Consider the following 23,083-nt stretch of genomic DNA (forward strand, 5'->3'; position numbering starts at 1 on the left):
AGGGCAGGGGAGAGTGGACAGGACAGCCACATCCACACCGCACCTGGCCCTGCCAGCAACCAACAACCAGCCACAAGCCTCTGGCAACACTGGGACACATTGGAGATGAGATTATTGGACAGACAAAAAGAAACTGAACAATATGTCATAGAGATTTGATAAAATTATAATAAAGGGTGATTCCACTCCAGGACAGCCCAGAAATATTTTAGGTATCTCAGATTGTTCTGGCACATCATAATTTTTTGGGAGGAAATCATGATGAAAGTGGCCACTTTAGGCCCTTTTTAGACCTGTGAACCGTACATGATACAGACAACATCTTGGTGTCATTATACTCCTTATAGTGTGCTCTCAAATATAGAGTACTGTATGTCTAGATTCTGAAATATAATTTTTCACATTCATTTATTCAACCTAAAAATATGTCTGAAAATGAAAAATCATCTAAATGGGTACTTTGGAGATATTCATATTTTTTATGTTGAATAGTTTAATGTAAACATTTTTCTTTAAGAATCTAGACATACTCCATATGTTAGAGCACACTACAAGGAGTATAATGACACCAATATGTTTTCTGTATCATGTACGGTTCACATATCATAGGGTCTTACAGGAGGCATATATACAGTGAGGGAAAAAAGTATTTGATCCCCTGCTGATTTTGTAAGTTTGCCCACTGACAAAGACATGATCAGTCTATAATTTTAATGGTAGGTTTATTTGAACAGTGAGAGACAGAATAACAAAAACAAAATCCAGAAAAACGCATGTCAAAAATGTTATAAATTGATTTCCATTTTAATGAGGGAAATAAGTATTTGACCCCTCTGCAAAACATGACTTAGTACTTGGTGGCAAAACCCTTGTTGGCAATCACAGAGGTCAGACGTTTCTTGTAGTTGGCCACCAGGTTTGCACACATCTCAGGAGGGATTTTGTCCCACTTCTCTTTGCAGATCTTCTCCAAGTCATTAAGGTTTCGAGGCTGACGTTTGGCAACTCGCACCTTCAGCTCCCTCCACAGATTTTCTATGGGATTAAGGTCTGGAGACTGGCTAGGCCACTCCAGGACCTTAATGTGCTTCTTCTTGAGCCACTCCTTTGTTGCCTTGGCCGTGTGTTTTGGGTCATTGTCATGCTGGAATACCCATTCACGACCCATTTTCAATGCCCTGGCTGAGGGAAGGAAGTTCTCACCCAGGATTTGACGGTACATGGCCCCGTCCATCGTCCCTTTGATGCGGTGAAGTTGTCCTGTCCCCTTAGCAGAAAAACACCCCCAAAACATAATGTTTCCACCTCCATGTTTGACGGTGGGGATGGTGTTCTTGGGGTCATAGGCAGCATTCCTCCTCCTCCAAACACGGCGAGTTGAGTTGATGCCAAAGAGCTCGATTTTGGTCTCATCTGACCACAACACTTTCACCCAGTTCTCCTTTGAATCATTCAGATGTTCATTGACAAACTTCAGACGGGCCTGTATATGTGCTTTCTTGAGCAGGGGGACCTTGCGGGCGCTACAGGATTTCAGTCCTTCACAGCGTAGTGTGTTACCAATTGTTTTCTTGGTGACTATGGCCCCAGCTGCCTTGAGATCATTGACAAGATCCTCCCGTGTAGTTCTGGGCTGATTCCTCACCGTTCTCATGATCATTGCAACTCCACAAGGTGAGATCTTGCATGGAGCCCCAGGCCGAGGGAGATTGACAGTTCTTTTGTGTTTCGTCCATTTCCAAATAATCGCACCAACTGTTGTCACATTTTACATTTACATTTTTACACCTTCTCACCAAGCTGCTTGGTGATGGTCTTGTAGCCCATTCCAGCCTTGTGTAGGTCTACAATCTTGTCCCTGACATCCTTGGAGAGCTCTTTGGTCTTGGCCATGGTGGAGAGTTTGGAATCTGATTGATTGATTGCTTCTGTGGACAGGTGTCTTTTATACAGGTAACAAACTGAGATTAGGAGCACTCCCTTTAAGAGTGTGCTCCTAATCTCAGCTCGTTACCTGTATAAAAGACACCTGGGAGCCAGAAATCTTTCTGATTGAGAGGGGGTCAAATACTTATTTCCCTCATTAAAATGCAAATCAATTTATAACATTTTTGACATGCGTTTTTCTGGATTTTTTTGTTGTTATTCTATCTCTCACTGTTAAAATAAACCTACCATAAAAATGATAGACTGATTATTTCTTTGTCAGTGGGCAAACGTACAAAATCAGCAGGGGATCAAATACTTTTTTCCCTCACTGTAAGTCTAAAAGGATATAAAATGGCCACTTTCATCATGATTTTCTCAAAAATGGTTTGTGATACAAATGTAAAAAGCATGTCAAACATCCTTCCTCCCAATGAAGTTTCTATGTGAAAATTGCCAGAACAATCTGAGATACCAAAAATATTTTCGGGCTGTCCTGCCGTGGAATCGGCCTAATGACACTCCCACAAATACATGCAGTCCAGCATGTAAAGAAAAGGGATTGTAGCTAACAGTGCTACTTTAGTTGGATACCTAGTATAGAAATTATAACGGATGGAGGTGAAAATAATTTCCCAAAATTCTCTCATGTTTTGCAGTAAGGGGTGCAATGATCTGAACTTAGGTCTGCAGTCACTGAAGGAAGGCATGAGGGGTAGAAAAAAAAATTGAAGAGCGAGAGAGAGAGAGAGAGTGTAATGTGTGTCTATTCTTTTGAGTGTAATGTTTTCTGTTAATTTCTGATTGTCTATTTCATTTTGGTTTATTGTTTATTTCACATGCTTTGGTAATGTATGTTTCCCATGCCAATAAAGCCCCTTTGACTGTAATTTAATTGAGAGAGAGAGAGGGAGAGAGAAAGAGAAAGGGGGAGGGAGAGAGAGAGAGAGAAATGTTTAGCACATCGCATGGGAATGTCAGTGTGTGCCTCAGCAGCCTGTACCTGCCACAGGACCTGAGGCCTTTTTTAATTAATCATTACAAACATTGAATAATTCAGCCATTATCAGTGTGGATATATAGAATGGCTCGTTAGTCTCCAGGGAACTTATTTTCCAATCAATGTTCATGTTTCCTTTAATAAGCTACAGTTCCCAGTGAGAGATACAAATACATCACAAGAGAAAATATTATATCGCTGTTGCAGAGCAGAAATCCTTCAAACTCATCATCAAATGTATATAGTTATCTTGGAGTTTCAAAGATACACTCCCAAATGACAAAAATAGGCTAACTGTGAAATTTCTAAGTTGTTTCTAGGTGTAAGTGAAGGGAATATAATAATAATATAATATGCCATTTAGCAGACGCTTTTATCCAAAGCGACTTACAGTCATGCGTGCATAATTTTTTTTTTGGTGTATGGGTGGTCCCGGAGATCGAACCCACTACCTTAGCGTTACAAGCGCCGTGCTCTACCAGCTGAGCTACAGGGGTCAATATAAAACCTGGACCTGGCTGAATGAGATAAATCATATAAGAAAATATTATTGTTCCAGCCTATAACTTTAGAATTAAGGTTGTTCACATTTTACACACACACTCATTCAAACAAACACATACTCTAACAGGATATTGCAGGACAACCAACCAGGCTCACATGTAAAATAGGCCTACAACAGATCATGACATTGTGTCACCTTACCATCTCTTGGGGTGTCTTAACAACTAAAAATAACCAGACCGAGTGTTGTATATCTGGTTCCCACTGATTAGAAATCATTAACTTCTCATTGAAAGGGGATTTACAGTAGGTCCTAGTGTGTTTCAGTGGCCTACCTACCATGGTAAGGAAGGGATGGGGGGCTTGCCTGGTTCCCAACATCACCCCAAGGACAGCACGGGGGGCAGAGGAGCACTGATTGAGAGCAACACCTGTCAGGTAAGACTTTCACAGTTGACGGCACACAAGGTGAGCAAAGCCCTCTGCTATGACTGCTAATCTCCTATGTGCCAGCCCGCTGGGCACTGCCAGTCTCCACAGGGATACCGTCAGGGTCCTGAGCACCCGATCGAGCTGCCTCAAGGCTGCCGTCCCGCTCACTGACGTCTCCTCAGTCTCCTGAGCCGAATGAGCCGTGCTGATGTGCTCTAAATACATTTCATTATCATCATCATGATTATAGCCGTGATTGTGTGTAGCTGGTAATGCGCTGCAGCAGCTCCCCCCTGGGAGTTGTCTGTGCGACTGAATGATTAAAACACGTATGATGAACCATGCATCAAAACATCCCTGTGGGGTTCCTACGACATACAGCCAACCACATCCACTGATACTTTATGCAAGCAAATAACAAGGGATTGGAGGGGAGGGGGATAATATGACAGCTGGTGGATTTTAACAATGCAGAGAATTGACCTTTGCTGACCCCACATATATCCATAACTGTGATGGGTGATTTGAAGGAGTCAGGCGCAGGAGGGTAAATCACAGAAAACAGGATTTTTTCCGGAATACAGAGTACGCAGTAAAGCGTCAAAACAGTCAACCAACAAGGCAACACGGGGAAAATAACCTGGCGATACAAAATACATGGAGCTCCACCGAGCTTCACTATCCTCACAATAAACAATCACACACAAAGACAAGGGGGCAGAGGGAACACTTATACAGGTACTGATGAGGGGATATGAACCAGGTGTGTGTAATAACCAAGACAAAACAAATGGAATGATGAGATGAGGAGCAGCAGTGGCTAGAAGGCCGGTGACGACGAATGACGAAGCCTGCCCGAACAAGGAGAGGAGGCAGCCTCGGAGGAAGTCGTGACAATAACCTTATTAACCTGACACTATATCTAACCTATACCTTTGGACATGACTCTTAATACTGTATAGCCTTTGGAATAAACTCACTATCACACAATAAATTAACCAAGTATGATGGTCTTCTGCCTGCACCGGGCTCCCCCACCACGTGATGACAGAAAGTGAAGTGAGTTTATCTGACAGCATTCAATGAATGTTTAATCCAACATTCCCATACATCCCTAGCTGGGATCACCCAAAGTCAAAACCCACCAAAGACACACAGCAGGTGTCTGAAATATTAATACGCTACACGCTTCATTACAAATTCAACATACCAAGGTCCCTGCATTTATTTATTAATTTCGATTAGCGAAACAAAATACAGATTTTTTTTTTATTAAAACACGTTCGGCGCGCGCTATTCTATTTTTGTCTCACAGATTTGTAACAATTTGTTTTGTGACAAATAACTGTGCCTGGTAAAATCTCACTGTCATCTCAGTGAGAGTCAGGCTGTGGCTGCGAGAGAGAGTTACTTTTCCTGTTACTGCTGGGCTGCAACAAATCACTGTCTGTCTCTGTAGTTCTATGCTCTTCAGGAGACCACAGCAGTTTGCCCTTTGTCCTGTCCAGGAGCGTTCAGTGCCTCATCTTACAACGCATGCTGATTTGTCTCTTAGAGACACGAACCAGAATCCACATCTACAGCAGAGCACATGATAGTTTAAATATTTTCACTACAATTAATGATCCCACTTGGTGACCTTTACAAAGGCCACTAGGCAGACTGATGTGTCGCTTGTCAGGTAAGGAAGAACTCATTATTTAAGAGTATGCCACTCTAATGCATGCCATTGGGCCCAGTGTTTCATCTTTGGAGGTGATTGTACAACACATTCCTACAGTGGCTGAGTCAGTGTCAGGGTCTTGATGTAGAACTGATAGATAATAACTACCCAGTAGATAATATGAAATTAATTTGAACTGCAAATACACTAAACCCAAATCAACACTCATGTACAAACATCTGGTAAAACAACAAGATTTGAGTGAATATCTTTTTCCAGCCCAGCTAACAATTCTAGGGAGACTGAGATAACGTTTTTGTAACGTTCCCCGTAATGTTCCCCTAATGTTTGAGTGTCCAGTTTTCCATTAGTTAGAGGAACATTCTATTTATGTTAGCAAAAACCATTTTAGCATGTTTCGGTGTTAAAGTTAGGAGAACATTCCCTTAATGTCAAACAGAACTTATCTGGAACGTGGTTACAATTTTCTCCGAATATACAACATTAATGTACTAGACGCGTTTTATGGGACATTGTGAGAACATTCATGTGTCCAGTTTTCTGAGGGTTAGGAGAATATTCCATCAACGACCCACCAAACATGCACAAGACATGGTTGCCATGTTCTCAGAATATAAGATATAAGATAATATAACATATCTAGACACGTTCCATGAGAACGTTGCAAGAACATTTATTTGTATCAGCTGTCAGGACGTCGCCTGATGGTCCCAAAGAAACGTTCTTTAATAAATAAATAAAAGTTTCATTACAAATCACACCGTGTTACTGTTGCCAAGCCCATCAAACCCTGATTGGTGAACCACTGATCAATTCACAGCTCTTGTTGTCTGTTGGCAAGGTTAAGGATACAGTATACAGTGCCTTGCAAAAGTATTCATCCCCCTTGGCGTTTTTCCTATTTTGTTGCATTACAACCTGTAATTTAAATTGATTTTTATTTGGATTTCATGTAATGGACATACGCAAAATAGTCCAAATTGGTGAAGTGAAATGAAAAAAATAACTTGTTTCAAAAAAGTCAAAACAATAAATAATGGAAAAGTGGTGCGTGCATATGTATTCACCCCCATTTGCTATGAAGCTCCTAAATAAGATCTGGTGCAACCAATTACCTTCAGAAGTCACATAATTAGTTAAATAAAGTCCACCTGTGTGCAATCTAAGTGTCACATGATCTCAGTATAAATACACCTGTTCTGAAAGGCCCCAGAGTCTGCAACACTGCTAAGCAAGGGGCACCACCAAGCAAGCGGCACCACCAAGAAGCAAGCGGCACCATGAAGACCAAGGAGCTCTCCAAACAGGTCAGGGACAAAGATCTGGAGAAGTACAGATCAGGGTTGGGTTATAAAAAAATATCTGAAACTTTGAACATCCCACGGAGCACCATTAAATCCATTATTTAAAAATGTTAAGAATATGGCACCACAACAATCCTGCCAAGAGACTGCCGCCCACCAAAACTCACAGACCAGGCAAGGAGGGCCTTAATCAGAGAGGCAACAAAGAGACCAAAGATAACCCTGAAGGAGCTGCAAATCTTCACAGTGGAGATTGGAGTATCTGTCCATAGGACCACTTTAAGCCGTACACTCCACAGAGCTGGGCTTTACGGTAGATTGATGAGGATTTTAAAAAATCCATTTTAGAATAAGGCTATAACTTAACAAAATGTGGAAAATACTTGCCAAGGGGGTCAGAATACTTTCCGAAAACACTGTATGTTTAAAGCACCGTGTGTGTGTGTATATACAGTTGCTTGCAAAAGTATTCATCCCCCTTGGCGTTTTTCCTATTTTGTTGCATTACAACCTGTAATTTAAATTGATTTTTATTTGGATTTCATGTAATGGACATACGCAAAATAGTCCAAATTGGTGAAGTGAAATGAAAAAAATAACTTGTTTCAAAAAAGTCTAAACAATAAATAATGGAAAAGTGGTGCGTGCATATCATTTACATTTACATTTTAGTCATTTAGCAGACGCTCTTATCCAGAGCGACTTACAGTTAGTGAATACATATTTTTTTATACTGGCCCCCCGTGGGAATCGAACCCACAACCCTGGCGTTGCAAATGCCATGCTCTATCAACTGAGCTACATCCCTGCCGGCCATTCCCTCCCCTACCCTGGACGACGCTGGGCCAATTGTGCGCCGCCCATGAGTCTCCCGGTCGCGGCCGGCTGCGACAGAGCCTGGATTCGAACCAGGATCTCTAGTGGCACAGTTAGCACTGCGATGCAGTGCCTTAGACCACTGCGCCACTCAGGAGTTATGTATTCACCCCCATTTACTATGAAGCTCCTAAATAAGATCTGGTGCAACCAATTACCTTCAGATGTCACATTATTAGTTAAATAAAGTCTTCAAAGTGGTAGGCATGTTGTGTAAATCTAATTATACAAACCCCACAAAAATCAATTTTAATTCCAGGTTGTAAGGCAACAAAATAGGAAAAATGCCAAGGGGGATGAATACTTTCGCAAGCCACTGTATATACACACACACACAGTGCTTTAAACATACAGTGTTTTCGGAAAGTATTCTGAGCCCCTTGGCAAGTATTTTCCACATTTTGTTAAGTTATAGCCTTATTCTAAAATGGATTTTTTTTAATCCTCATCAATCTACACACAATACCCCATAATGACAAAGCAAAAACCGGTTTTTAGAAATGTTTGCAAAAGTATTAAAAACAGAAATACCTTATTTACATAAGTATTCAGACCCTTTGCTATGAGACGCGAAATTGAGCTCAGGTGCACCCTGTTTCCATTGATCATCCTTGAGATGTTTTTACAACTTGATTAGAGTCCAGCTGTGGTAAATTCAAATGACTGGACATGATTTGGAAAGGCACACACCTGTCTATATAAGGTCCCACCATTGACAGTGCATGTCAGAGCCAAAACCAATCCATGAGGTCAAAGGAATTGTCCGTAGAGCTCTGAGACAGGATTGTGTCGAGGTACAGATTTGGGGAAGGGTACCAAAACATTTCTGCAGCATTGAAGGTCCCCAAGAACACAGTGGCCTCCATCATTCTTAAATGGAAGAAGTTAGGGACCACCAAGACTCTTCCTAGAGCTGGCCGCCCGACCAAACTGAGTAATCGGGGGAGAAGGGCCTTGGTCAGGGAGGTGACCAAGAACCCAATGGTCACTCTGACAGAGCTCCAGAGTTCCTCTGTGGAGATGGGAGAACCTTCCAAAAGGACAACCATCTCTGCAGCACTCCACCAATCAGGCCTTTATGGTAGAGTGACCAGACAGAAGCCCCTCCTCAGTGAAAGGCACATGACAGCCCACTTGGAGTTTGCCAAAAGGCACCTAAAGGACTCTCAGACCATGAGACACAATATTCTCTGGTCTGATGAAACCAAGATTGAACTCTTTGGCCTGAATGCCAAGTGTCACTTCTGGGGGAAACCTGGCACCATCCCTACGGTGAAGCATGGTGGTGGCAGCAAAATCATTTGCATTAATATGGAGTTGGTCCCCCTTTGCTGCTATAACAGCCTCCACTCTTCTGGGAAGGCTTTCCACTAGATGTTGGAACATTGCTGCTGGGATTTACTTCCATTCAGCCACATGAGCATTAGTGAGGTTGGGCGATTAGGCCTGGCTCGCAGTCGACGTTCCAATTCATCCCAAAGGTGTTCGATGGGGTTGAGGTCAGTGCAGGCTAGTCAAGTTCTTCCACACCGATCTCGACACACAACTTATGTATGGACCTCGCTTTGTGCACTTGGGCATTGTCATGCTGAAACAGGAAAGGGCCTTCCCCAAATTGTTGCCACAAAGTTGGAAGCACAGCATCGCCTAGAATGTCATGGTATGCTGTAGCTTTAAGATTTCCCTTCACTGGAACTAAGGGGCCTAGCCCGAACCATGAAAAACAGCCCCAGACTATTATTCCTCCTCCACCAAACTGTACAGTTGGCACTATGCATTGGGGCAGGTAACGTTCTCCTGCATCCGCCAAACCCAGATTCGTCCATCAGACTGCCAGATGGTGAAGCGTGATTCATCACTCCAGAGTTCGTGTTTGCACCAGAGTCCAATGGCGGCGAGTTTTACACCACTCCAGCCAATGCTTGCCATTGCGCATGGTGATCTTAGGCATTTGTGCAGCTGTTCGGCCATGGAAACTCATTTCATGAAGCTCCCGATAAACAATTATTGTGCTGAAGTTGCTTCCAGAGGCAGTTCGGAACTCGATAGTGAGTGTTACAAACGAGAACAGACAATTTTACGCACTGTGCACTTCAACATTCAGTGATCCCGTTCTGTGAGCTTGTGTGGCCTACCACTTTGCGGCTGAGCTGTAGTTGCTCCTAGACTTTTCCACTTCACAATAACAGCCCTTACAGTTGACCGGGACAGCTCTAGCAGGGCTGACATTTTATGAACTGACTTGTTGGAAAGGTGGCATCCTATGATGGTGTCACATTGAAAGTCACTGACCTCTTCAGTAAGGCCATTCTACTGCCAATGTTTGTCTATGGTGATTGCATGGCTGTGTGCCTGATTTGATACACCTGTCAGCAACGGGTGTGGCTGAAATAGCCGAATCCATTCATTCGAAAGGGTGTCCACATACTTTTGTATATATAGTGTACTTTTTGCTGATAAAAGGCTGTGCGTGATGACATAGTGCACATAAAAATAACTTTTGCTGTAAAATGTCCATGTCCTGAATGAAAAGTACAAGCTACATGGGTTTTCAACTCTACTGATGGTTTTGTCACAAAAACTGTTGCATTATATAGCAAATGTGCCTACTCTGGTTTTGGCACATGAGCTCTAGCCAACAGCTCGCAGATACAGTGCGGGTTGGCTACTTGCATTATGAGATTATTATGGATTATATTATTTATATTTGTCAAATGACAGCCAAATTTCGATCATCATGTCACCAGAATAAGACCCTCGATATTTATTGGAAAGGCGCATCAAGCTCATAACCTTGCACATTCACCACCCTGTGAAGTTCATAATAAATTATTTAATCTGAAGCCTAATAAACTGCATGCTTTCCCGAGTCGTAGTGGGAGGACCACACAACATATCATCTCGTGACTCCAAGTTTACTTCGATATGATGGTTATATAAATATTTGCGCATAAAGGCTTTTCCACCGCCATTTTTCACAAAATTAATTTTACGGACACAAAAAGATCCCACCATTTTTTGAACAAACAAATTGTCTGTTGGCATATATAAAATTGTACTGTTTCCATCAGCCCGGTTGTGACCTTTTTCATGCGTCAGATAATTCATCTGCATGAAATGGTTGGATGGAAACGTGATTAGTAACCAGGTTTCCATCCAACCTTTTTATGCGAGTAAAGTCAAAATGCCATGACAGGCCTGATGGAAACAGAAAATGTTTCTGTTAACTTTCCAAATGTTGACAAAACAAAATACGCTAGACGAGGTGGGGTCTTTTTGTGTCTGTAAAATGAATTAATGCGAGAAATGGCGGTGGAAACGCCTTTATGCGCAAATATTGATATAATAATCATCATATCGAAGTAAACTTGGCGTCACGCCATGACATAGTGTGTGGTCCTCCCCCTGTGACTCAGGAAACCATGCAGTTTATTAAAGCTACAGATGAAATAAATTATGATGAATTTCACATGGTGGTGAAAGTGCTCGGTATGAGCTTGATGCTCATTTCCAATAAATGCTGAGGGTCTTATTCTGGTGACATGATAAGATCGATGCTTGACTGCCGTTTGACAAATAAAAATAGTATCCCTCTTATCCATAATAATCCCATCATGTGTTGTAGGCTGACCTACCCGCAGAGCCTACTCACACTGTATCTGCCAGCTGTTGTCTCGAACGCACGTGCCAAGAGCAGAGTAGGCACATTTGCTATTTAAAGCAACAGTTTTTGTGACAAAACTATAGGTATAGTTGAAAATGCGATGGAAACACATTGAACATTAGATTGTTATTCGGTACATGAAAACATAAACGAAAAGTACATTTTGTGTGCACTATGTCATCATGCACTGATTTTTATCCGCAACAATTCAGTTTGGTGGCAACCAGTGGAGGCTGCTGAGGGGAGGACGGCTCATAATAATGTCCGGAATGGAGTTAATGGAATGGTATCAAACACGTGGTCCATGTGGTTGATACCACTCCATTGACACCATTCCAGCCATTATTATGAGCCGTCATCCCCTCAGCAGCCTCCACTAGTGGAAACACACCACTTTTTGGAATATTTGCATGAAAATATGTCGCCAATTGGATGGAAACCTGGCTAGTGAAAGATGGGAATAGGTCGAATTCTAGATAGCTGAGAATCTCAAAGGGAACTCTATCATCTTTTTGAAATCCACACCACATACAGTATATCATATGGAACAAATATGTATCTTTGATTAGGAATCACATGAGCTCGTCATTGCATTTCTATCTGTAACATTCCTAATTTGTTGCCAAAACATGGCCCAGATGGAAGTGCTGCTTCTGATAGAAACATACCCAGAACATGGTGGCCATATTTACAGTAGCATGTCTGTACTTTCTCACATTTGCCATTTAAGCAATAATTATTCCAGTTAAACCAAAACAATACACAACAGAGTTCCATCTCCAAGTTCTAATGTGGAAAAACATAAAAATTGCAACAGATTCACTAGGGACAATTCACAGAAATCACAATATGTTAAAGGGGCAATATGCTGTTGCTACATGCATTCTTGAACTTTTTAATGATATACAGTACCAGTCAAATGTTTGGACACACCTACTCATTCAAGGGTTTTTCTTTATTTTTACTATTTTCTACATTGTAGAATAATAGTGAAGACATCACAACTATGAAATAACACATATGGAATCATGTAGTAACCAAAAAAGTGTTAAACAAATCTAAATATATTTTATATTTGAGATTCTTCAAAGTAGTCATCCTTTGCCTTGATGACAGCTTTGCACACTCTTGGCATTCTCTTAACCAGCTTCATGAGGTAGTCACCTGTAATGTTTTTCCAACAGTCTTGAAGGAGTTCCCACATATGCTGAGCACTTGTTGGCTGCTTTTCCTTCACTCTGCCGTCCGACTCATCCCAAACCATCTCAATTGGGTTGAGGTCAGGGGATTGTGGAGGCCAGGTCATCTGATGCAGCACTCCATCGCTCTGCTTCTTGGTAAAATACCCCTTACACAGCCTGGAGGTGTGTTGGGTCATTGTCCTGTTGAGAAACAAATGATAGTCCCACTAAGCCCAAACCATATGGGATGGCGTATTGCTGCAGAAAGCTGTGGTAGCCATGCTGGTTAAGTGTGCCTTGAATTCTAAATAAATCACCAACAGTGTCACCAGCAAAGCACCCCCACACCATCACACCTCCTCCTCCATGCTTCACGGTGGGAACCACACATGCAGAGATCATCCGTTCACCTACTATGCGTCTCACAAAGACATGGCAGTTGCAACCAGAAATCTCAAATTTGGACTCATCAGACCAAAGGACAGATTTCCACTGGTCTAATGTCCATTGCTCATGTTTCTTGGCCCAAGCAAGCCTCTTCTTATTATTGTTGTCCTTTAGTAGTGGTTTCTCTGCAGCAATTCATCCATGAAGGCCTGATTCACGCAGTCTCCTCTGAACAGTTGATGTTGAGATGTGTCTGTTACTTGAACTCTATGAAGCATTTATTTGGGCTGCAATCTGAGGTGCAGTTAATTGCCGATTTCTGAGGCTGGTAACTCTAATGAACTTATCCTCTGCAGCAGAGGTAACTCTGGGTCTCCGTTTCCTGTGGCGGTCATCATGAGAGCCAGTTTCATCATAGCGCTTGATGGTTTTTGCGACTGCACTTGAAGAAAATTTCAAAGTTCTTGAAATTTTCCGGATTGACTGACCTTCATGTCTTAAAGTAATGATGCACTGTCATTTCTCTTTGCTTATTTGAGCTGTTCTTGCCATAATATGGACTTGGTCTTTTACCAAATATGTCTATCTTCTGTATACCCCCCCTACCTTGTCACAACACAACTGATTGGCTCAAATGCATTAAGAAGGAAAGAAATTCCACACATTAACTTTTAACAAGGCACACCTGTTAATTGAAATGCATTCCAGGTGACTACCACATGAAGCTGGTTGAGAGAATGCCAAGAGTGTGCAAAGCTGTCATCAAGGCAAAGGGTGGCTACTTTGAAGAATCTCAAATATAAAATATATTTAGATTTGTTTAACACTTTTTTGGTTACTACATGATTCCATATGTGTTATTTCATAGTTTTGATGTCTTCACTATTATTCTACAATGTAGAAAATAGTAAATTTAAAGAAAAACCCTGGAATGAGTAGGTGTGTCCAAACTTTTTACTGGTATTGTAGATGGTATGTTGTGTGGATTTCAAGAAGATAATGGAGAGATGCTCAGCTAAATAGAATTAATAAATACTGATCATTTATGAGAGGTAGTAGAAATGTGGTCATAATTCGTGCTCAATGCATAATCCTACAGATTCACATCTTTCAATGAGAAACTCATTTTAAATATATCAGATAAGTGTCATAACTGTTACCAAATAATGACATTAACATACACTGCTAAGAATGTGACAGTAGGGTGATTCACCTAGCAAGTCTCCAACCCAAGCCACCAGCACCAATGACGAAGGCCCTAACCACTGTTCCGATAATGGATATCTCCAGGGCATGTGTTTATTGGGCCAGTATAATTAGGCCCTTTCCAGAAGAAATCCTAACCCCTCCTCCCTAGGGACTTGTGTAGATCTGAAACAACTTGATAGGTGTAAGCAATATTGTGAATGCACTTTGAAGTAAATCTCAGCTCTGTTGAAAGTACACAAGAAAATATTTTATTGATCATAGGGATTCAGGACTATCATTAAAACAGGTTAATATGGCCCACCAACATTAGACAAATACCCAGAAAGCCTTTAAATTGCTGAAATAATACATGGACATGGTGGTGTAGCAAGCAGGAAAATCGGATTACCGTGAACCAAGAGGTTGTGAGTTCAAATCCCAGGTGAATAAATGACTGATTAACTGAACATGCACAATGTAATCCACAGACACATGAATGTTCTTACAACTTTCCTATGAAATGTGTCTAGAACATTAATATCTTACATTCTGAGAACATGGTAACCACGTTCTGGGTAAATTATATTTGACGTTAAAGGAATGGTCTCTTGGAAACATTCCTTGCACAACACCGGAACAATCCTATGAAAAAGTTAGTTAATCACCTAATGAGACTCTTAAGGGAAAGTTCTCTAAAGTTGTGGGAATGTTTGTTATTAGCTGGGAGGTAATCGAGCTAGTGTTTTTCTTTTTGCCAAGCACAGACAGTCAGTCATGCGGTCATCTCAACCCAGATCTCTGTACTGCAACCCGAGAGGCTTTGATGATGTTTTTTCCTTGTGGTATGTCCCTCCTCCTCCGCCGTAGTGACGCGTTGTTTTATTTTTTACATGGAAAATGGCTGCTTGCAGCCCAACTCGTGCTACGGACGGGGTAGAGGCAGGACATCTTACCGAAGCCGAACCGGAGAATGATCCCTGGGCAGCACTCGGTCCAGTTGTGAAGAGGGATCCGGTAATAAAGCTCTTGAGTCCGGTAAGCGGCTTGGAGCCGCTCACGTGGTCTGAGGACCACCGACTCTCGGCCTCTACTGCAAGTGGCATTTCTTTGATGGAGGTATTGTGCGATGTTCACGGCAACAACCAAGACTTGGTGCTGCATCGGACCTCCATCCCCGTGCCGGACAAAGTCTGTGAATTGAAGGTGAATCTAGAGCACATGTAGCTAGCAAACTTGCTTACTTTGGCGTTCATTCCACACCTCAAAACCGCGCATGCACAAATTGAAGTTGTGACGTTGTTGTTTTTAACTGGGAGGGCTCCAGCTGACTGATATAGCCAGAACTACAGCTGATGCCTGCTGCCTATTTGTTTCTAGCTGCTAGCAGCAGTTAACCATTTATCCCATTGTAAAACATATTTAGGCTAGCAAACTAGGTTGATGAACTGCTGTCAAAAGTGAACTTACTTTGCGATTTAGATATGATTTTCTCAGTATGTTATACTAAATACATTCAGATACCTACTTTAAGAGGTAACTGTTTTTATGTGTCCAGGTGGGTCCAGCGGAGGAACTGTTGAGGGCCAAAGACAAGTTCTCCAGCTCCAGTGACCCTTCAGTGAGCCAGTCCTTCATGCTGGACAGAGTGTTCAACCCCACATTGGCCGTCCATAAGGGCATCATGTACACCAGCTGGTCCCCCCTGGGCTGTGATGCCAACGGCCTCAGCCTGCTGGCCTCCCTCACCCTGGACCACCAGCTGACCGTCCACAGCAGCACCAAGCGTCTACAGTGGACAGTGGTGGCAGACCTGACCCAGCTGTATGGGGAGAGCCTGGAGAGCAGAGGCTACTCAGTGCAGGGTGGGGAGCCCCCCAAGGATAACCTCTTGGACCTGGCTGAGCTTCAGAGACGCTACCGCATGCAGACCCCTGTACGGATGGAGTGGTCCAGTGTGTGCACCACGCAGCACATCCAGACCAACAACAAGTGGAAGGACGTGGGGACGGTGCTGCTGGCCGTGCTGATGGAGAACGGAGACCTGGTGGTGTGGCAGTTCTGCCTGCCCATGCTGGGGAAGGATTCAGTGTTGTCCTGTAACACCATCCAGTCTGGGGTGTCGTCCCCCAGCGTGCTGGCCTGGTGGGAGTACGAGCACAGCGGGCGCAAGATGAGCGGCCTGATCGTGGGCAGCGCGGTGGGGCCTGTCAAGATCCTGCCCGTCAACCTGAAGGCTGTGAAGGGCTACTTCACCCTGCGCCAGCCCGTGGTCCTCTGGCAGGAGTCGGACCAGATCCCCGTACACAACATCAAGTGTATCTCCCTGTTCCACCCCAAACAGAACTGTAACTGTAGCCTGGTGGTGGCGGCCAGGGGCTCCTACCTCTTCTGGTGCCTGCTGCTCATCTCTAAGGCGGGCCTCAACGTGCACAACTCACACGTGACGGGCCTGCACTCCACCCCCATCGTCTCCATGACAGCCAGCCGCCAGGGGGGCTCCATCTACACCTGTTCCATGGACGGGACGGTCAAGAAGCTCACGCCCATCTTTACCGACATGGCCGTGGCCTTTAAGCAGGAGGAGATCGTGCTGCCAGAAGGCATGGCAGGGCGGAGGATGCATGGCATCGCGGTCAGCCCCAACGGAGCCTACCTGGCCCTGGTCAGTACTGCAGGGATGACCAATGGTCAGCACCCAGACTCCAGGCCCTACCAGGTCCAGTTTGTGACCCTGAAGACGCCCATCGACGCGGCTGCAGAGCTGCTGGAGTCCCAGGTCCAGAGCCTGTTCAAACAGACTGACCTGCTGGACCTGGTGCGCTGGAGGGTGCTGAAGGACAAATGCATCCCTGCTCTGCTGCAGGAGGAGCTGGACAACAAGGTACACAACACGGGCTCCCCCTACCTGTGGAGGTTAAAACTCTTCCTGGTGCGCGTGCTCTACCAGTCCCTACAGAAGGCCCCCATGGAGGCACGCTGTCGCCCCACACATGAAGACTCCAAGGTGTTTGTGGGGGACGAGGAGGGGGGTGGAGGAGGGGAAGAGGAGGAGGAGGTGTCGAAGCTACAGGACCCAGAAGCCCGGGCGTTGGAGGAGAAAATGGGAGAGGTGATAGCGTGGATCGAGGCAGTAGAGGCCCACCTGACCAGGGAGCACATGAAGAGGGTTCTGGGGGAGGTGTACCTTCACACCTGGATCACAGAGAACACCAGTATCCCCACTAGGGGGGTCTGTGACTTCCTCACCAGTGACCCTACGTACGAGGACAGGGCTGCCAAGGTTGGACAAGGCTACCTACACCTTTTCTATGATCTATTACCAGAGCAATATTCAACTGTTTCAACATTAGGCTAACCCTGTTTTTGTGCATTATTCAGCACCTCTCACATCTTGCTCTCTGTACCCTAGGTCCTGATAGGTCACATCCAGAAGAAGATGAACAAGCAGACGTTCCCAGAGTACTGTAGTCTGTGTAAGGAGGTGCTGCCCTTCACAGACCGCAAACAGGCTATCTGCTCCAATGGACACATGTGGCTCAGGTAAAGTGTCATCAACCTTATTTGCATCAACCACCAGTCACCCGATTCCCGTAATCTAAATCCAGGATTTTTTGCTATACTAGCCTAATTTTTATGCCAAAGTTGCCTTCCTAAGTCAGTTGGCTTTCATGTTGCAGACAGCATTTTCATAAAAATTAGTCATTAGTCAATTTCATTGACTGATGAATGGCATCACATCACCCCTAGTTTTACAAAGTTTTTTTTAAAAAGCTTTATGAGATTGCCACTGTCTAAACAAGGGAGCATAAACCTCTGAATTCTAAACAACTCTAAGCAGAAGGAGAAGTCTCCAGAGGTTCCTAGACGCTGGGCTGACACTGACGAGTGACTTCCCACACAGCATCTTAATGCCAAATGCCATTTTTAACTGTTTATTTATTTTCACAGAACAGTAATGAAGCCTCCAACCTTTTGATATTTACCCGTGTACTGCACCCCTCCCCCCCTCTATCCCCCCATTCCTCTCAGTAGTTGGATGATATGTGCTGCCCCTGGTGGACAGTTGTGGGAAACTGTTAGGCTACTTGCTGAAAGCAACAGCTCAGTGCTTCTCCTGTTAGTGAGACAGAAGTGGACCAGAAAAGTATTCTCGATTCCCTCCTGAATGCAGCCTCTAAGTCCAACAGCACATCTCAATAGTCTAAGGTGACTTCCTGTCCCCATCTCCTAGGGCAGCATTTCCCAAACTAGGGGTCGCCTGATTTGAAAACAGTCGTGAGAGAAACTCGGGGGGGGGGAAGTATTTTTGCCGTAACCTCCTACCTGTGGTAGCCACTAGATGCGGTTGTAATAAACAGAGCGGTTTATGTTTTCTTCCTACAAATGTGGCTATCTTTTGTGTGGTTTAAGCTACAAAATATTATGACCCCATCACTGAAAGAAAATACTATCAGGAACATGTGTCTTCTGTTTTCCTATAAAATGCCCACAAGCTGCGTTGGACTCATTTATAATGGCGTGGGCAAGACCAGTGGGCAAGACCAGGCACTAATCAGACTGGGGGGGTAAAGAACATCATCATTGATATTATTTTCTACACAGAATTTCAAACAGAATTATTGCCTGATGATCTTCTGAACGTCCCTATAACTTTTTGATGCATTTCAGTCACTTCAAACCATACCTACTTCAGAATGAAATACTTTCAGACTGATTTGTAATAGACTGTCATAGCCCCAATTAAAAAAAGTTAACATTGGCCTGATTTACATTTTTAAAAAATTGTACATGGTGAGGTTGTGAAAAAGTTTTGATATGAAAATGGGGTCGTGGGCCAAAAAAGTTTGGGAACCCCTGTCCTAGGGATGTCTTGAATAATGATGTCTACCGGGAATTCGCTTTCACATATTCCGTTCTTTCCAGTCATTGCAAATGAAGGGAAGGAGATGAGCAAAGGAAGCCACTTTAGACTATTGATATCCCTCCCACTCAGTGTCAGTGCCTGTCTGAAGCGTGCCCGTCTCTTTCAGGTGTGTGTTATCCTACCAGGCGTGCCAGACACTCACGTACAGACGCTGCCTGCTGCAGGATAGCATTGCTAGACTGCCAGTGCCTGAGGGTAAGCAGCTAGCGCCACTTTCCATCTCTCTACCTCTCTCACTCCACTCTCTTCTCTCTCTCCCAGGGCTGTTATTCACTGTCGGCTCTCTCTCATCCTGCTCTCTGATCAGCATATCTCCTTATATAGCATTGACAATATAAAAGAAAGTGCTTTTTTTTTCTTCAAAACCTTTTCCCACTAATTGTCACAGACTGTCTGCATAAACGATTTTCAATAAGCTTAACATTACTGAGTGATCAAGCTGTTGTCTGTTTACTGCTCAAATAGTGGAGCAGATGATTGTGATTGAACAGATGATTGTGATAAAATATTCAATGGTGGCTTATTTATTTTCCTCCTTCTCACTGCAGACCCAGACTGGATCAAGAGGATACTGCAGGGTCCTTGTACATTCTGCGACTCTCCACTCCTCTAGGACTATAGGACATGCTTGTGGAGAACAGAGGTTACATTGCCTGCAGCATTTGTGTGCCTGCTCGGACTAGACTGACAATTTTCACAACTGACACCACTATTCCTTGTTTTTACCTGTTACTTATTGCCAAGCATCATTTATATATTTAAAATGAATTACACCACATAACCTTATCATTTTTTAAATATAGGTTTTGAATATACATTTGAAACCCCGCTGATATGACTATGGTTTAATGAGAGAAAGTTGAGTGTGTGGAGATAGATATAACCTTTTCTCTCATGAGTGCATTGACTGCATTTCCAAACACGTGTGTGTTATTCTGTTAGGCAAAAACAAGGGGTGGGGGGGGGGGGGGGACTTAGTGTCAGCCCTATTTTGGTCTATTTCTGCCATATACATATCCTCACTGACTGAGAGGAAACAATCTAAATGTACCGGTATCTGTTATTTTAATTGGCAGTGTAAAACAATTTCCATGCTGCGTGTAGGAGAAGACGAAGACTGTCATTCTCTTAGATGAGGACTTCCGCTACTGTAGACGGAGAGAGAGGGGGAGCGCTAGGCAGGAAGAGAGGGATAGAAAGTGTTTTTTTTAAACTGACGCGTGTCTCCCATGGGGGCTGATTGTAATGAGATTCTATAGTAATGAGGGACAGAGCCGGGCGGCAGGCAGATGTGAAACTTATTCTAATCAAGCGGGGGGGGTTAGAGTGCATATTGTTAAATACAATTAACCCGTTTTTATTTTGGGGAGTACAAGGTTCCATGGGGAAGGATGTGCACTCGTTGGTGTGCTCTCCCCCACCCAGTCCCCCCCCTCTCACGCCTTCCCCCTTTCTCAGAGACATAAAGGTCAGTGGCCAGTGATCAAAGATGGAGTTGGACCTGAGAGACTGGGCTAGTAGCAGCCCTGCTCTCTATCATGTCCTCTCATCCCTTACATATCCCCATGCACATCCCCGGCCAGGCAGAGGGGTGAGGCTGCTCTGGGGATAGCCCTGTGTTAGGAAGTGGCCCGGCTCTCAGCTCTCAACACTTGATGAGAGGGCCAGAGTTTTACCCGGAATCCTCTGCCCATTGTCAACACTTGACTCGAGAGACAGATCTTTTCAGATGTTTTATTTATTTGTAGAAATAAGGATAATTTGCCTGTTTTCTACAAAGTGGCTCGTTTTGTCTGATCTAAACTTGTCTGTGGTCGATATAGCGATAGTATGTGTGACACTTCCGTATTTTGGAGATCCACACTTATGTCTTCAGGTTTTTAATCAATCATTAGAAACTAGCACTTTGCTAGTTATTACCATTCAATATTATTAGACAATGTGCAAACTCTGTAGCATTATACAGAGCATGCAGGTTTTTTCATCATGTGATTGGCTCCCAGTAAGCGTGTTTGTCAAGTGGAAGTAGGCCTTCAGGTGAGAATGTTCTTGTCATTGATAGGTGGAGACCACTGCTGTTAGAGGTTAGCTGTGTTTGGTTGAACCTCCTCCTACTTTAATAGAATAATCTGTCAAAGAGCATTTCCACCATTAATTACCGACTCCCCTCCCTTTCTTCCTCTGTCTTAGCTCTCACAAGACTTCAAAGAGGGATTCAACTCTATGCATACAATATTTATAGCCTTCATGTCAATGGCTGGATCGCATAAAACATTCATAGCACCTTTTCACACTTTTATTTAATATGCTATTCCTTTTGTTTATCTAGCTTGAATATGATACAATATACTGTATCAACTCTTATGTGTACAGATGTATTTTGTAGTACCCAAATACTCCATCGCCACGCATTTACATGGCAGTTGCTTCATTTCACTGGAAAATCCTTATGGGATCAAATCCATGTTTCTATTTGTATTTTTTATGTGTTCATGTTGATTTCTCACTTTTGTATTTTGCCATGTTTTGAGTCATTTCGATAACTGTTTAGTCAGCTCATTTTACATTCACTTTATAGTTTGGAATGGAAGGCCAACGTTGGACAAAGGGTTTCCATTAGAATGTCTCACCTGGACTACCCAGTCTTCTGTCCTTAAGTCCTATTTGACAATTGCATGTCAACTAACGGAGTGGACTGTTAACCCAGAGACACTGATCCCGATAGTACCCAAAGGTGACAGCACTCACTCCTCTCTCATCTAGCTCTGTGAAACCTTGTGTCCTTTTCACAGTGCCATTTCACGAGTTCAATGTCTCCTTTATCGCATTTCATTGGGTCATCAGGACCTTTCCGTGACCCTTACTATTTGGAACCAAGAGTTATATTTTCCCTATGTTGTGTAAATAAACATTTTTGTCTATGTACATTTTTTGTCTTTTTCCATTGAATTAAAGAGTCTTAATATGTAAAAAATCAAATCCTCCGTAGTAATTGTATTACCCTAAACAATGCCGTTTGTTTATGCAGGAAACAGACAGTCCCCTAACTCAGAGATAAACATGACTGCAATGTTTGGACCCCAAAAATAAACAACATTTTGGAGAACGAACGCTTTTCTGAAGTCACTTCCCTCTGCCATTCTGCTCACACACTCCAACCCCTGAGAGAATACTTTTCTCTCCTCAGGTTTTAAACTATTCCAAACTAAGGCACATCTTCTAACTTGTCCCTGCTAATGAAGTGAGTCTGGGGTTTGTTTCTAGAGCAGGCTGTTAACAAGGTCCTTTAACGGGTAGACACCCCTCTCTACTCTTCCTATCCCTAGAGGGGTGGGGGCAGTGACCCGAGACCAGTGGTGGAGAGAAGGGGGACGTCTGTCATTAGAGGCGCTGCTTGTTCTTGTTCCTAAGCATGGGGCCTCTGAAGTGGAACTAATACTGAGCAGTAGCAGCTGAAAGGGCATGAGCAGGGAGGTTTGTGTTTTACTGCTACATTAATTAAGCTCATTCTCAACACGGTACCCGCCACTCTCAGCCAGAGTTAAATAAGTCTAGGGGTGTTGTGTGTGTGGTTTCATGTTGGCTCCACTTAGCGACCAGAATGTCTATCTAACTAATAGGATTTGTATGATATGGAGTTGATGTGAATGGAGAGTTGTGTTGCCCTCTCATTGGTAAGTGAGTCATTTACTGGATCAGTCTAGATGAATCAGATGTCAGTTGAAAAGAGAAGCCTAACTTATACCTGGCTTTCTTCAGCTTGTTTCTTCTTTGTGTAAGTCACAGTACATGTATTGTAGTTGTAAATCTCGACAGTTGCTTTTTTAGGATGTCTCTCTCCATCACTTATGACACTGTGAGGTGACAGCTTTCGATAATAGTGACAGCGTTGAGTTACAGCTGAGAAAGATTGCCTTCAAGTGTCTGACTCTGGATCCAGACTCGTACCAAGGACGCTTTCCTCTCCTTTTGAAGGCTGAAGGGCTCTTTGTGCTTTTTATATTCCCACACTT

General features: G+C 43.4%; 1 protein-coding gene across 1 annotated transcript; it reads left to right on the forward strand.

Moving 5' to 3' along the window:
- Positions 1 to 15,043: 15,043 nt before the first annotated feature.
- Positions 15,044 to 21,995, forward strand: LOC311127368 (general transcription factor 3C polypeptide 4-like; the record flags this gene model as incomplete). Its single annotated transcript, XM_084159210.1, has 5 exons — positions 15,044 to 15,349; positions 15,702 to 17,426; positions 17,556 to 17,686; positions 19,177 to 19,265; positions 19,619 to 21,995. The coding sequence occupies 5 exons, from the start codon at positions 15,044 to 15,046 to the stop codon at positions 19,681 to 19,683; spliced, it is 2,316 nt and encodes a 771-aa protein (XP_084015336.1). The 3' UTR covers positions 19,684 to 21,995.
- Between the last annotated feature and the right edge of the window lie 1,088 nt (positions 21,996 to 23,083).

Source organism: Coregonus lavaretus, assembly GCF_964263955.1.
Source record: "Coregonus lavaretus genome assembly, chromosome: 4".
NCBI classification, from domain to species: Eukaryota; Metazoa; Chordata; class Actinopteri; order Salmoniformes; family Salmonidae; genus Coregonus; species Coregonus lavaretus.